The 15164-nt window shown below is 43.1% G+C and overlaps 1 protein-coding gene across 1 annotated transcript in view; it reads right to left on the bottom strand.

Moving 5' to 3' along the window:
* Positions 1 to 7712: 7712 nt before the first annotated feature.
* Positions 7713 to 15164, bottom strand: part of ggctb (gamma-glutamylcyclotransferase b) — a 28202-nt gene continuing 20750 nt past the window's right edge. Inside the window, 1 exon segment of the mRNA XM_034230035.1 lies at positions 7713 to 7877. Coding sequence (XP_034085926.1) covers positions 7713 to 7877 — 165 coding nt within the window.

Below are 15164 nucleotides of genomic sequence, written 5' to 3'. Positions count from 1 at the left end.
CCAGCCGCGCCCCGACACATGGGGTCACGCCGGCCAATCACAAAGCTTTGATGCGTTCAAGTGCATTATTCTGGCACAGGAAGATTATGTTACAGGACATTAACGATAAAACAGAATATTGTTGTTCTATTTTAAAAAATGTAGACACATCTCACGATCGACTGGGAATCTCCCCGCGATCGACTGGTCGATCGCGATCGACTGGTTGGGCACCCCTGTGCTAGAGCTTCGGGCTGTGCTGCTTGCACTCAAGCACTTTTTACCCCAGCTGGCGGGCAGGCATGTGCTTGTTCGTTCGGACAACATGTCCGCCGTTGCCCATGTCAACCACCAGGGGGGCACCAGGTCTGTTCAGCTGCTCCGGCTTTCACAGAACCCCTGTCTTGGGCTTCTCCCCGCCTGACCAGTCTGCGGGCAGCCTTTTTACCAGGAGACCGAAATCAGGTTTCGGATTTCCTCTCTCGGCACAAACCTCCACCGGGGGAGTGGAGGCTTCATTCATCGGGCTGGTCACGGAGGTGACCAGCCCGATGAGGCAGGACGCTCTGGCGCACGACTGGCCAGACAGTCTCCTGTATGCCTTCCCACCACTGCCTCTGATATTGCAAACGTTTCACAGGGTTCTTACTCAGGGGCACAGTCTCCTTCTGGTCGCCCCCCACTGGCCGGGGAGAGTTTGGTTCCCACTGCTGCGCAGTCTCTGCTGCAGCCCACCATGGCGTCTCCCTGACAGGAAGGACCTTCTGTCACAGCTCAGGGGTCAGATCTGGCATCCCGACCCTCACCGCCTTCAGCTATGGGCCTGGCCTCTGAGGGGCCAAACCCACTGTTTAGCGTTTTCACGGCATCCGTCAGGGAAACTATCCTGAATGCCAGAGCACCATCCACTCGATCACAGTACGAGTGCAAATGGAAGCTCTTCTCCCACTGGTGTTCGGGTAAGGCCGAGAATCCGGAGCATTGCTCTGTGGCCACCATTTTAGAGTTTCTGCAGTCCCTTCTGGATAGTGGTCGTTCTCACTCCACTTTGAAGGTCTATATGGCTGCTATATCTGCCCGACATGTGGGAGTCGACGGCGCCACAGTGGGGCGCCACAGGTTGGTGTCCCTCTTCCTGAGAGGGTCTTTACGGCAGCGTCCCCCTAGCACCCAGAGGGCTCCGGTTTGGTACCTACCCCTAGTGCTGGATAACCTGTCATCTCCTCCCTTCGAGCCCCTGACCCAGCCCGATGGGGCAGGACGCTCTGGCGCACGACTGGCCAGACAGTCTGGGGCTTAAGTGGCTGTCCTTGAAGGCAGGATTTCTGCTTGCCATAACCTCAGGGAAACTGGAGTTGGAGAGCTACATGCCCTCTCCGTGAGCGATACATGCCTGAGGTGGAACTCCGATGGCTCGGGTGTTGCCCTCTGGCCGAACGTGGCCTTCCTGCCGAAGGTGCTTCCACTAGCCCACTCCAATCGGCCTATCCAGCTGGCACGCTTTAACGTCCCACAGGAGAACGGCACACCTGAGTTGCTGTGCCCTGTGCGTGCCCTAGAGGCGTATATTGATGCTACGGCCCGTATACGACAGTCAGAGCAGCTCTTCATTTGCCATGGCGGCACGAGAAAGGGTTGTGCTCTCTCCAAGCAGCGGCTGTCCCACTGGGTTGTGGATACCATCTCACATGCCTATGGGGCCAGTGGCCGGCCCCCGCCTTCAGGGGTGAGATGCCACTCTACAAGGGGCATCTCAACATCTTGTGCTGCCCTGAGAGGGGTGCCCCTGGAGACCATCTGCGCTGCGGCATCGTCTGGCACATTCTCCAGGCTCTACCGGGTCAATGTCGCCACTCCCCATCCTTTGGGCGTGGTCCTGTTGCCGAGCTCCGCTGCTTCCGCTAGGTAAGCAAGTGTTTGGATTCTTCATGACATGGTTGGCATAAGTCATCCAGTGCTAAAGCACCGCCTCTGGCGGTCAGTAGGGACGAAATAGAACGATAGTTACGGCTGCAACTACGGTTCTATGAGTCCCGGATGACCGCCAGAGTTTCCTGTCACTCAGAATTCTTGTGTACTCGCGAGAAGATTCTGGAAACCGACCTGCTAATGACGCTGGCCTATGTAGCCGTCGTCACATGGGTCACAGGTGACTTTGTTATTATTTGTTATTAGTACTGTAGGAGCAGACACAATAGTGGTGGCTCAAAGCCCACCTGTGCTCCGCGCCGTCCGTTAGATGAGCCTGGTCAGATTGATAAAAGTGGGAGTTCAACACACCGGCATAAAAGTTATAACAATAATCTGATTTTAATACAGTAAAAAACACAATACGAAATACAGAGTGCCCTGAAACAGAGCACTCCGGGCTCCCCGCTCCACTGCCGTGCGATACAGATATCGGGACCAGCCAGTCAGAAACAGGGGGTCTTTTGCATGAAGAAACAACAGTATATATGGACATATTTGGGGCGGAGATGTGTGTCGGCTCTTCCGTCATTTTACTCCTAAGCGAATTAGAGTTCTGGGAAAAAGTATCTTTCTTCTGAACAGAGCGTGACAGCATCGGAACTATACAAGGTCAGAATCACTTTGTATCTTATACCTGGGTTAACTCCTTTAATTTCCCAGGGAAGATTTCACACCAACTATTCTTTTATAACAATCAAACATTGTACACAGAAATATTGGTGCTTCGGATTATTCCCAGCAAGGAACCTTGAAAAAGAACATGTGTGTGTGTGTTAGTGAGGGAAAGTGTATGTGTGTGTGTGTGTGTGTGCATGCTGATAAGCAGAGGCATATGTGTGTGTGTTGCTGACATCTGGGTTGAGGAGTTTATGTGTGTGTGCTGCATGAAGACAGGAGGAGGTGTATGTGTGTGTGTCAGGGTCTCTGGGTCATGGAGTGTAGGTAAGAAGGTTTATATATATATAGGATTACTTTAAACAGTCCCAAATAATACATGTTCACTTCAATACAGTTCAAGATAATACCTGTTTACTTTAATACAGTTTAGAACAATATCTGTTTGCTTTAGTACTCGAACTGCGCATGCGTGCGATGGATATATCCAGTGCTAAAGCACCGCCTCTGGCGGTCATCCGGGACTCATAGAACTGTAGTTACAGCTGTAACTATCATTCTGATTGGTCAATTCAGAATATGTGACACGTTGTAAATCCAGTAGAACAGACCGCTGTCAAGGACTGTAATGACCGTTGCTTAGGAGGATCAAGAAAGAGAAAGGAAAATAGGTTAAAATAAAAAAGAATCTTAATAATGAAAATGTTTCCACACAAATCTTAATATTTTGCAAATTATTTGGCTTCAAATATTGAATTTACATTTACATCCTTTAAACTAAAGGTAGGGTAGGTAAGAATGGAGAAACCAGCTCGAGTGCGCTAGAATCTGAAAGTACACAACTGAAAAAATCTGCCCCTTCCTTCAGACTTCCTTACAGAGCCCCTCCTCCAACACACACGAACGCACACATGACCAATGAGGGCACGAGATAAGTTTGTGCACAAGATGGAAGGCTGACAGGCAGGTAGGCCATCCAATTATCTGCTGCGGGCCGAGGCACATGATTGGTCGTGCTTTTTACAGTGCTACGGCTTCCACAGATGAAATATTTGTATATATTTATTGTCAAAGCATTTCATATATTCATTGCTATCGGGATGCTAAGAGCATTCCATGAAATATAACAAAAAGTGTTTCTGAAGTGAATTACCTACCCTACCTTTAATATTTTATTTAACAAACCTCAACAAGTCATGACATCATAGTTCTTATCACAATAATTATATTCAAGTAAATGCACTTATCAATCAATGTTTATTTATATATACTTATCTTCAAACACAACTACTTTGAGCATGAGAATGAACAAATAACTTCAGCACTAATGTAAAAAGAACAGTACAGCTAACAAGTATAAACTACTAAAGTGATTATTTAAATGCGTTTAAATGTGGGTTCTCCCCTCTCCATTTTTGTCATGTTTGAAGTGATGGAAGGTCATTTTTTCTAGCTTGCCCAGGGGGTCAGCTACAACGATTGGGAATTACTGGGTCACTGTCTGATACGTCCAAAGATATATCCAAGTGGGTTGAAGTTCAGAATTGCCTTCACCTCTTCAAACCATGGACATATATATAAAAAAGTCAAGATTTGATAATTTTAGTGTTTGTTGTTTAAAATAAGCTGATGAATAACCCAATATCAGGGTATTATTGATTAAAGAGAGCAGGACATGAACCGATAGAGCCAATTACAATAGATCAGATATCAGTTAGCCATGTTAATGTTATGCTGGAGTGTAACTGGAGAAAAACTCGAATAACGGTATTGGTAGCAACCCGTTTGTATGGTTAGTTATCATGAGATTTGTTTGTGATTTTGATGAAATTAAATAGTAAAGGTTTTAATTTGAAAAATACACATTTTCTCACTTTCTCTTCATTTCCATCTATCTATTGCTGTGCATTTTTATCTGCCTCCATCGCCAAGAAATTGATGTAAATAGTGCCGAAAGCAACTGGAAAAGATCACAATGTCCATGTTGCTGTGGATAATCCACACACCCCACTCTGAACTGTTTTCATTGAATAGTCTCTCTAATAAAGAGACTCCCACAAAGCAAACTGTAAATCACTTGCATGCTGGTCACTTGTGTAATGGTCCATGTGTGGTTTCCTGCTGTGTCCCACTTAACTGTTGTTGAGTCCAGCCCACAGCAGACACAATGTTTTCAGTGCATGTCGGGGTCTAAAAGGCTTAACATTGAGGACTGTATAGGCTGTGTGACATGACAGGATCCCTGGTTTGTTTGTTTCATGAAATGATGAGAAAAACTTCTATGTGTAATTGCTTTAACACTTTTCATACTTCAACTCAACTTTATAGTTCAAGCCCCGTCTCTCATCCATTGAATAAGCACAAAAGGAACAAGCTCTAATAGAATTCCATTAGTCTGGGTTCCAGAAATCTCTCCTGACAGACTCTTCATGCAACAGTCGGCTCCTGCTGTTTGATTCGAGTTTGAACAAAATGTCTTGACACTGTCAGATAATTACTGGGTGGAGCAGGTTCCCAGAACCCTAGGCAGAGATTAAATACTAACATCTTAACATGGTTGCTTACAGTAAAGAAGGGCAAGGGGCCAAACTACATTATTATCAGGCCTTAGGAGTAACAAATATGTACAATGGAATTGCGTAATAAGGATACAGAAAAATAAGTCATCCTATCACTGGTACCATTTTTTTTCAAATAGGGATTTTCAGCAGGATAACAATGTTACAATAACTTTAAAAGAGGATATAGTGTGCTTCATGTTTATTTTTGCTCCATGCTTTAATGTTCAAAAAGCTCTTTATTTTTCTCATACTGCCTGTGCTGCAGCACCTCTTTTCCCCCTCTGTCTGAAACCAGAGCCCAGTCTGCTCTGATTGGTTAGCTGGCCGGCTCTGTTGTGATTAGTCAACCACTTAGAGATGTGTCGGAAACGTAATGCCCCGTAGTATGTCACCTATAATGTGTTGGAGCGCTACCCAATAGAAGCGTGAGTGTAACATAGTGATGTCACTGTGTTCCGAGAGTAACTAGTGTGTTGGAGAGAAATTCCCTCTTAAAGGGCCAGACCCAGAATCAGCACTTTTGTAACAGGGCTGAAATAGAGCGGTATGAGGCATGGCTAGAATGGCTGATGTTTCTGGTATTTTGAGCAAAACACTTCAGAGACATGTTTTTTATAGATATGGCCCTATAATATATTGTTGTTCAAATATAGCATAATAGGTGACCTTTAAATGTTCTGTATACTGTAGAACGGGTTGCAGTTTGTTCACCAACCAAGAGTCATTTTTTAACAGGATCATGATTGTCACAGTCATAACTAACTATACATCCAGATGACTTCAAAGGTAACCTTACCTTAGCAACGTTTTTTTAAACTCAAACCATAATGTTTGCTATACCTTTTGAAAATCATACATGCATGGTATACACAGCAGCCTGTGTGCTTTGTGTGTACTTTGAGAATTAGAAAGTACATTTAATGGTGGCAGATCAGGGCTAACAGTAAACATGACAACTCATGGCAACACTCAAAGGGGGTTACTATAGTTTGGTTGTTAAGATTACATCAGAAAAGGCGGCAGTGGGGACAAGCTTTATTACTGTGTCTTCATAACCTTCGTCCACATCTGATGCTGAACTTCCTGACAAACGTCCCCCTCTGTTCATGTAGTTAAATGAATCTTGACACACAGTATAGCGCTTATGTCTTAGCTCCAAAGGAATCCAGGATACATTGAGTAGCTATTATACAAACACAAATGTTATATTGCTGCCTCTTGGCTTATTTGTTAAACAGTTCAAATCAAATGGCAAATAGTGCATTTATTACAGTAAATCGGCATTTAATAACCTGTAGGCCGGTGTGGAGGCTCCTGCTCTGCACCGTTGGAGGCCATGTGACCGCCAGCTGCAGCTGCACAGAAGAATCTGTTTTGCCTTGTTCCCCACAGACAGAACAACGTTGTGTCCTAGATACGTCCCTCTGTTGCAGATGCTATGTTTATTTGGGATTCGGTCACACATCTGCTTGGGTGGTTAAGAGATTCGGAAAACAAACTGTGAGAAGTGAATGGAGCGTTTCTGCAGGGGGAATGCTTCAGAGCAGCCTGCCTGGCAGAGGGGGATGAGGAGGACATGATTTCCACCGTCAATTTTACAAGGCCCAGCTCTCGAGGAGGGAGCTGGGGCCGGTCAAACACCAAAATATCACCTGCACATTTCCAGTTAATAAGCACCATATGGAAACAGGCTCAGACATTTTGCAGCAAACTGTAAAAAAACATCAGTGCAGATTCAGGTGAAATATGTTCTCAATCTTATTTGTCTTATCTACACTGAACCAGAGGCTGTAGCCCCTCTCTTCCTCTACATGCACCAACAGAGTGCATTTCTTCAGCTGCAAGAGGTTGGAGAGACCTCCAGCAAACCTTCCATCCGGAAACAAGGGACATTCAGCAGTCAGAGCCACAGGAGCCAGCGTGAAACACATGAATTACGTAATCAGGATATGAAAAACCTGTATTCCCTTACAAGCAGGGTTTTGTTTTCATCATTTTGTTATTTAAGTGAAAGAAAATAAAGAAGTTGAGTCTCTGTTGACAAAACCTTTTTTTATAATGTTTCCAATAATGTTACAGTTGGTGATATGACAGGTGGCACCACACATATTACTGTACAATGCATACTTTCCTTTAACATGAATTATAGCCACTGTTTTTGAATTTCAAAATATCATAGATTGGTACTGTGGAGAAGAAGTGACACATTATTAAGAATGACTCTTTAACTGCAGTGCCATGCCACAATGGTCTGGAAATGTAGGGAATATTTTTGTTGTCCATGACTCAAAGTGAAATTAGCCTTGAAATATATTGAACAAATATTAAAAGAAAATGTATTATGTTTGTTATGGTTCCATGTAGGTGTAAATCGCACCTTTACGCTGTCAAAATGCAAATGTTATTGTCATCTGTGCATGAATGCTACATGCTGTAGGTGGTTGACTTATGACCAGAGACCAGGCTGGCCAAGTAGGTGCAACTATTCAATATGAACTTGTTCTACTACACTACAGTATTATGTTAGCTACAGTGTTTACACAGACGTTCCCATAGTTTACAGTGGATCTGGATTTGGATAGATTATCAAGCATCAGAGCGTTGGTTGGCCCTCTCTTTGGCTCTTCTTCTGACTTGCTCCAGTTTAGCCATCATGGGTAGAGGACCTTCATACATGTTGGTCTTGATGGCTCTCAGCTTCTCCTGGTAGCCCTTTGGCAAGCTGTTCTGCCCTGCTCCAATCACGATTACCTGCAGTGGATGAAACCAGATATATTGACGGTCCTTAATTAAACTGATAACAGCCGAATAACCCTGTGTTCTCAGATCATGCATCGTCAATGTTTTTTAACTCAAGTGTCAAATGTGTTGAGTTGGATCAGGAAGGGTGTATTCTGCGCTAGGAGAGAAAGCGTTTGAGCTCCATACTGTTTCAGAAATAATGCTTGATGTGGTTTGGAACATAATATGGTGTTTAATCAAGGCAGCGTTTAGCTGGGTTTCTTCTGGTAGACAGTCTCCTCTTCACAGAGCTCACTGCTCACTGTTTTTGCAATCCCATAAATCAAATTCCTGATTTGTTAAACAAAAATGTATACTCTGTATAGTATGTGTATTCACTCTCTGTCCTAAACGGCTTGTTGGAGCTCCTGCCCCCCCCCCCTCCCTATGAGCCCACTGTGCTCTGATTGGTCAGCTCGCCCACTCTGTTCTGATTAATCCACCACCGTTACAGCGGAACATCAGTGATTATGTGTTACAATGGCGTTTGTTAGCAACCAGGAAATGACACCAGTAATGACAAACAGATGAGAATGCTGCGTGGGGTCTGGGGGTGTTTCTCAATGTCGAGGATGCTTCCTTGGTAGGACATGTCTTCCGAGTCAGGTCCTTCAGAAGCGAGGCAAGAATCCTTCCTAGCCTTGGAAATCGAAGAATGGTCGGAACAGGTGTGCAGGTGTGCGTCATATGAGAGGCCCCGCCTTACATTTTCCGCCAAAGATTTTGGAAATTGGTCTGTGCGCAAAGCATTGTGGGGATTTTAAGACCGCAGAGGATACACATGTGCACCCTCGAAATTTCCTGCAACGAAGGACGCCAGCCTCGGTAGAATTCCAAGGAGCCTGGACATTGGAACAGTCCTTCGGCGGGACTCGATGACGTACAGTAGCATCCTTGAAATAGTGGCTCTGGAGGAGCCTTCCTCGACATTGAGAAACACCCTGGGTGCCGTGTTGGCGGGACGTTGCGGGGCTCGCTGCTCCGCCCTTTGGCGATCGAGGAGCGGACAGTGTGAGCTGTATTACTGGTGTCGTTTACTGGTTGCTGCGTGGGATCTGCGAGACAGCGAGACATCGCGGAACTCAGCCTGAGCACACACTCACAGCCAGGCTGTTCGCCACACAGTTCGCCACCCACTCACAGCCTGAGAAAAGATAAGGCTGAGTGAGTGTGTGTGCCGGCGAAACTCCGCAGAGTAGCGCGGCTGAGAAAATATAAGGCTGAGTGAGCGTGTGTGTGTGAGGAGCTCCACGGATTGGTCCATTTGGTCGTCGTTACATCACTTAGACCAGGAAGAGAAAAATGGAAAAAGAAAAATCTCCAACGAGGCATTCTGGGTCAGCATAGACAGGTCGCTACAGGGTGTACTTTGAGGGGTTTTGACTCTGCAGACCGTTCACATGCATAAAAAGCTACATAACACACAAGGGGACGGGTAATAACCGGAAAAGCATGACATGGGACCTTTAAAGGACAGTAATTAAATTACAATACTTTTATAATCTGATATACCTTGATAATTTTTTTAACAGGTAATTAGTAATTGCAACAGAATACCATTTTAAAGTAACCATACCAACCCTGCCCACTGGTGGTGCAGTGACGAGTCCTAAAAGCCGGAAGTGAGTTAGCATTTTACCATTACCGGTTCCCTCGTCTCAGAGTCAATGGGATTTCTCCAAAGGATTTTGGAAAATAGCTGGAAAAAAAGTCTGTGGTTGACACAAACTAAAGAGATGGATCACGTTTTGCTCTTCTTCCAATTGACCGCAAAACCCAACTTGGTTAGGATCAATTGGGCTGTTTGAAACATTGCCCATTCCCTGGACCTGGCCATGACTATGAGGTCGTTCAGATACAATAAAACCCTCATGCCATGGTCGCGAAGCGGCTGAAGCGCTGTGGCCACACATTTGCTGAACGTTTGTGGGGATAGGGAGTAGCCGAACGGTAGTCTGTTGTACTCGTAGGCTATCCCTTGGAAGGCAAAACGCAAATACTTTCTGTGCTCTGGAGCAATTTCGACATGAAAGTAAGCGTCCTTCAGGTCGATGGTTGTGAACCAATCGCCCGGCTGCACTAGGTCCAATAACTGTTTTATAGTTAACATATGTGTGAAGTTAAAACTTCTTTGCAGCAATGTTGAGCCAATCATCAAATGAGGGAAACTGGATTCACCTGTCAATACACTGATATTTATTGAGAGACAGACAATTACATACGGCCGGGAGATCATCCTAGTTTCACACTGTCCTTGTGCTCCACCAAGGTAATCTCTGAACCAAAAGACACAAAACCTCTAACCAACACGAGGAGAGGCGGGCTCCCAGAAAGCCTGCGTATACCTAATTAGTAGCAGATGTGAGACAATAGTCTACTTGTCTCAAAGAGATCCAGACAAGCCTCAACCTACACAGGAGTCTTTGACTGACTACAAGCAGATGTTTGCAGTATCACAGATTCTATAAAACCATAAGAGACTCTATAAACAGATCAGATGAAAATATTCTCTTACAGATTCACTCTTTTTATCAATCTATTGATAACCAATTAACATTAGTCTAAGAATATTTCAGTCAATACTTAAAATCAATAGGCGTCCTCAGAGTTGGGTGGGCCCAGATACATTCATTACATTAAAAATAGAACAAGATTGAAAACATTTCAATCACCCTGATTGAACACAGTCAATCATAATAAAAATCATCTCTCTTCAGTGCTTGGCATCTTTTGTCAAAAGGCACAATAATAAACACGTGAAATACAACAATATTATAGCAAAATATATGTTTCAAAAATAAGATATTTTATCATTTATCACTCAGTTAATCTCATTCATCAAACACAAATTCTAAATCAGCTTACAAAGATTTACTTCAAGGCAATTACTTATTAAAACACAATTAGAATTTAGGATTTATAATAAATCCAATTGAGGTATAAATCAGACTTCAACTATCAATCATTATGTCATCTCAAAATCTGAAGGGAAAACTAAACAATTCTCAAAATGTTTAACAATCTGAAGAATCAAACATTTTATTGTATAAACGACCTGAAAAGGAAAAAATCAAAACATCTGTTCTTTATTCAGAGCATCAACTGTAATCAATATCAAAACATCTGTTCTTTATTCAGAGCATCAACTGTAATCAATATCAAAACATCTGTTTTACCTGGTAATGATTAAGGATAGTAACATTGTCTGTTATAATATTAGAAATATCTTATTGTTCAATACCTTATAAATCTGATAATATCAATTAATTAATAATCTAATCATCTGGTCATTCAATTCAAATGTTATCTTTGTACGAGAGCTAGAAGAACATGTTTTCCTCCTCTCTTTATGACACAGAATGTCTGGTGTGTAAAGGCATCCTGATACTGTAGATTAGCACTGAGGTGCTGATTGGCTCAAAACTCGTCTTCATCAGAGCGCCATAACTCAATTATCTGTAGATTAGCACTGAGGTGCTGATTGGCTCAAAACTCTTCTTCATCAGAGCGCCATATCTCAATCCCCCCCAATTGCTCTGCTTTTGTGGCTAAATTCAGTGAGCACTTTATGATCTCCCAGTGAAACAGAGGCTCATCTGCCTGCATTCCTTCTGCTATCTGCTTGAGAGCAGTGCCTATTCCAAGTGGCACATCCAGATGCCCCCCCCCCGTGATGGGAGAGGTTATGAAAACATCTGCTCCTCCAAGAAACATGCAACCTTGTATGACGCCTCTGAAACCATCGCTCGTCCTGCAGAGTTGTCTGCCTGAGCTCACTGAGCAGAAAGATGAAGAAGCATCCCATCTCATCAGAAAGTTGAAGATTAGAATCCTCTCATCTCGAACGACCTCCTTGCCCGTGGATAAGTTGCTCTCTGCAGCCGCAGAGTGTGATCCTCTCTCTCTGACCCTTGGCCTTCAGAGCTGTCCTAGTTATTGGGTTAACACTTGATAGGGATGTTTTCCTGAGTGCAGACAACTCAAGGTAATGGATTAGCACATTATCATTCAATTACAAAAATAGGATAGGCCCCCTCAGAATGATTTGGGAGCCTTCCTGACACATTATAAATGTAAGGTTTGTGTTAGTCATTTAACATGCAAGAATCATATACTCATCAGTCCAAAGCAGATACATGTTATTTTAAGTTAAATGTGAGCTAGTCCCTGTGGAATAACCCTTTCTTAATGATTATAAATGTTATATTAATTCACCATTTACCGTTTGATCAAGGATTAGTTTATCAGAAGTACATTTCCTCTTCCATAAAACATAGGTTTGAGAAATGAATGTTCCAATATGAAATCAATTGCTCAATTTCTCAATATAATTTGACTCTTCCCCTCTTTTCTTACATATTGTCACATATGAAATAATAACTTAGGAGTCTATCTAAGCATGGTATTGTCTATATAAGCTATTAATCGAGAAAACTCAGAGTGAGTATGCAACTCGCAAATATCTCTCCTCCTTCCTATCCCTCTTTACGCACTTCCCCATCACTTTCTATTGTCTCTTTCTCATCCCTCTCTCTTCTTCCTATCCCTCTTTACTCACTTTCCCATCTCTTTCTCTCTTATTTCTGTTAGATATGAAGGAAAAAAACATACAAGTCCATGTAAGCATCTGAGTTACCACCGTTACCAAACGGTGTGCCGCGGCACACTGGTGTGCCGTGAGGCAAGTCCGGGTGTGCCGTGGGATTTTGTGACAACCATACATTATTTTTTCAATATACAACTACACAAAAATAATCATTTATTTTTTAATTTACTATATCAGTACTTTGTAGGTTTATATGTACGTAATCTGCGCGATTTGCGCGTCCACATCTCCACGTGCAGTGCTGCATAAACATGGCTGAGTCAGCGATAACTATCGAGGGGTGGAGGTATGCCCATTATTTTTATATCACGCAGTCTATTCTTCTTCTCTGTCTTCCGGTTGTTGCCTGTATTAAATGACAAATACACACTACCGCCATGGATTTGATATGAACGAGGCGGCAGTTAGCAGTTAGCAGCTAGCTAGTAATGATCTAGTGATATCGGTAATATTAACTCCATTTAATACAACATTTACGGTACAAGATTAAATCATACAGCCCATGTAGTATGACAATGAATTACAGCAAACATGTGCAATATATCCATTATTACAGCTCCGTGGGATGGCAGTAAGACGATATGGATCCGTTCCCATTGTGCATCCATGGGTAAAGATAAACGCAACTCACATTGGTTCCTCATACAGCATCTCTGTAAACTACGTGTATTCACTGAATTTCACTCTCTGCCTTTAACGCTCGTTGTAGCTCCAAAAGCTCCAGCCCCACCCTCCCTGTGAGCACAGTGTGCTCTGATTGGTCGGGACACGTAACATGAACGTGCCGGGCTGCGCGGTCCCGTGGATTAGATGCGCGTTCTTAATGCAGAGGGAAATAACTCTCAGAATAACGTTATTAGCAAATGTTTTACAACTTGATGAACGAATGTTTTTAATAAGGGCTATACAAGTGTTCACTGAGTAGTTTATTTAGTTAAAAAAATTATCCAACGAGTTACAGACCACTCTTTCCCCATGTAAGTCAATGGGAAAAGTGTTTCCGGGCCTGGCAACCAAACCGGAAGTGTAGTACCGCCGTTTGGCCAGCACGAATATTTTCATCTGAGTCCGGCGCACTACCTGGGGGTTTGACTACCGCCGCCTGCTGGTAAGGAAAGTTATTGCCACTCACGCATGCGCAGTTTGTACGTGCTCGGCGAGGAAAGTAACGAGTAAAGCAACGAGTTACTTTATGTAGATAGTAACGAAGTAGTGTAATATATTACATTTTTTAAAGTAATACATTTATAATTTATAATTTGTAGTTCAGGACCATGGACAATGCAGCTTCCTTGCATTGACAGTTGTCTGTGCTGAATTTCTGCTGAGTTTCCTTTGCCTCATTTTCTATTTTGTGACCTGTCTGGTGTAAATGAGTGTGTTGCTGGTTTGATGAAGCCTAATTTGATAAAGTTTCAAATTAATTTCGAAAATATTTCGTAATATAGTTGTCTTTGTCACATTTTATTTGGCATTAGTAAATAATTATGCACATTTACAGATACTTTACATAATATGAGTGATAACACGTGTTATAAGGGCTATCTTTTCACAATAGGTGTGCCTTGAGATTTTTTTTTACTTGTCCTTTGGTGTGCCTTGGGCACAACAAAGTTTGGGAACCACTGGCATAAATGATAGTGGGCGTCTGAGGGTGTCATTACTGAGAAATGTCAAAGAAATTCAAAACCTTACATTTTAAAACAGGTTTGCATTCCTCCACTTAAGGTGACGTTATCATTGGAAACAATAAAAACGAACTATTTTGATGTAGAATCTATAAATTGAATCGTTAGAGCAGAACAAAATGGTTGTATTGTAGCCTGAGTTCCGTGCAGCCCTAGTTTCAACAGGTGTAAACATGGTCCATATAATGTGAATACATGCAGAAGTAGACAGTAAGAGGCCCCTGACATCAGGCCTATTTGTTAAAATAGCAGGGGCTCTTCACTCTGCATAGCAGTATGAATAGCCTTAAAAAACAAACAACCCACTCCATGGTAACGAGAGTCATATTTCTGACCCATATGCCCTAAGTGAAGCCGTTAGTCTCATCTAACTGACCCAAGGGTTGGTGCTGGTGTGACAGTTCCAAGTGTTCAGAGCAGACATCAAGCTTCCAGTTCATGGCTCGGTGGGGGGGGAGCAGACCCACGTGAGACAGTATCAAGGCTGTAATGTTCAGTGTGAGGAACGTCATTCTCTCTGGGAGCAGGAAATGGTGCCCATTCTCGGACCAAACCATTAATGTCATGTAGAGCAGCCATAGCATCTCTGTGACTGCACTCAGCCGGACTGTAGCAGGGTAGAACTGGATGACTCTTAGTGAAGCTGTCCAACGCCATTAGACAAAATGGAACCACGTGCTAACAAAAAGGACACAGGGTCATCAATGTCTCTCTTTACCATTGGCCTGATCATAAACAAATTAGTGGGAAAAATGTGGAACACTAATCCATCATGTGGAATGTTGAGTTAATTTAAATAATTACTTATGGGTTGAAATCAAATTAACATTAACATTAGAACCAAAGTCAGTTAACAAATTTGACTTGCACAGATCAGTAATCAATACACCATTTTTCCAGCTCCGTGATGAAAACGATAACAAGCAGGGATGCAAACTTGTCATCTTTTGGGGAAATTTGCCG

Source organism: Gymnodraco acuticeps, unplaced genomic scaffold (assembly GCF_902827175.1).
Source record: "Gymnodraco acuticeps unplaced genomic scaffold, fGymAcu1.1, whole genome shotgun sequence".
Classification (NCBI taxonomy): domain Eukaryota; kingdom Metazoa; phylum Chordata; class Actinopteri; order Perciformes; family Bathydraconidae; genus Gymnodraco; species Gymnodraco acuticeps.
Note: the sequence above shows the minus strand (reverse complement) of the source record. Positions and strands in the feature narration are given on the sequence as shown.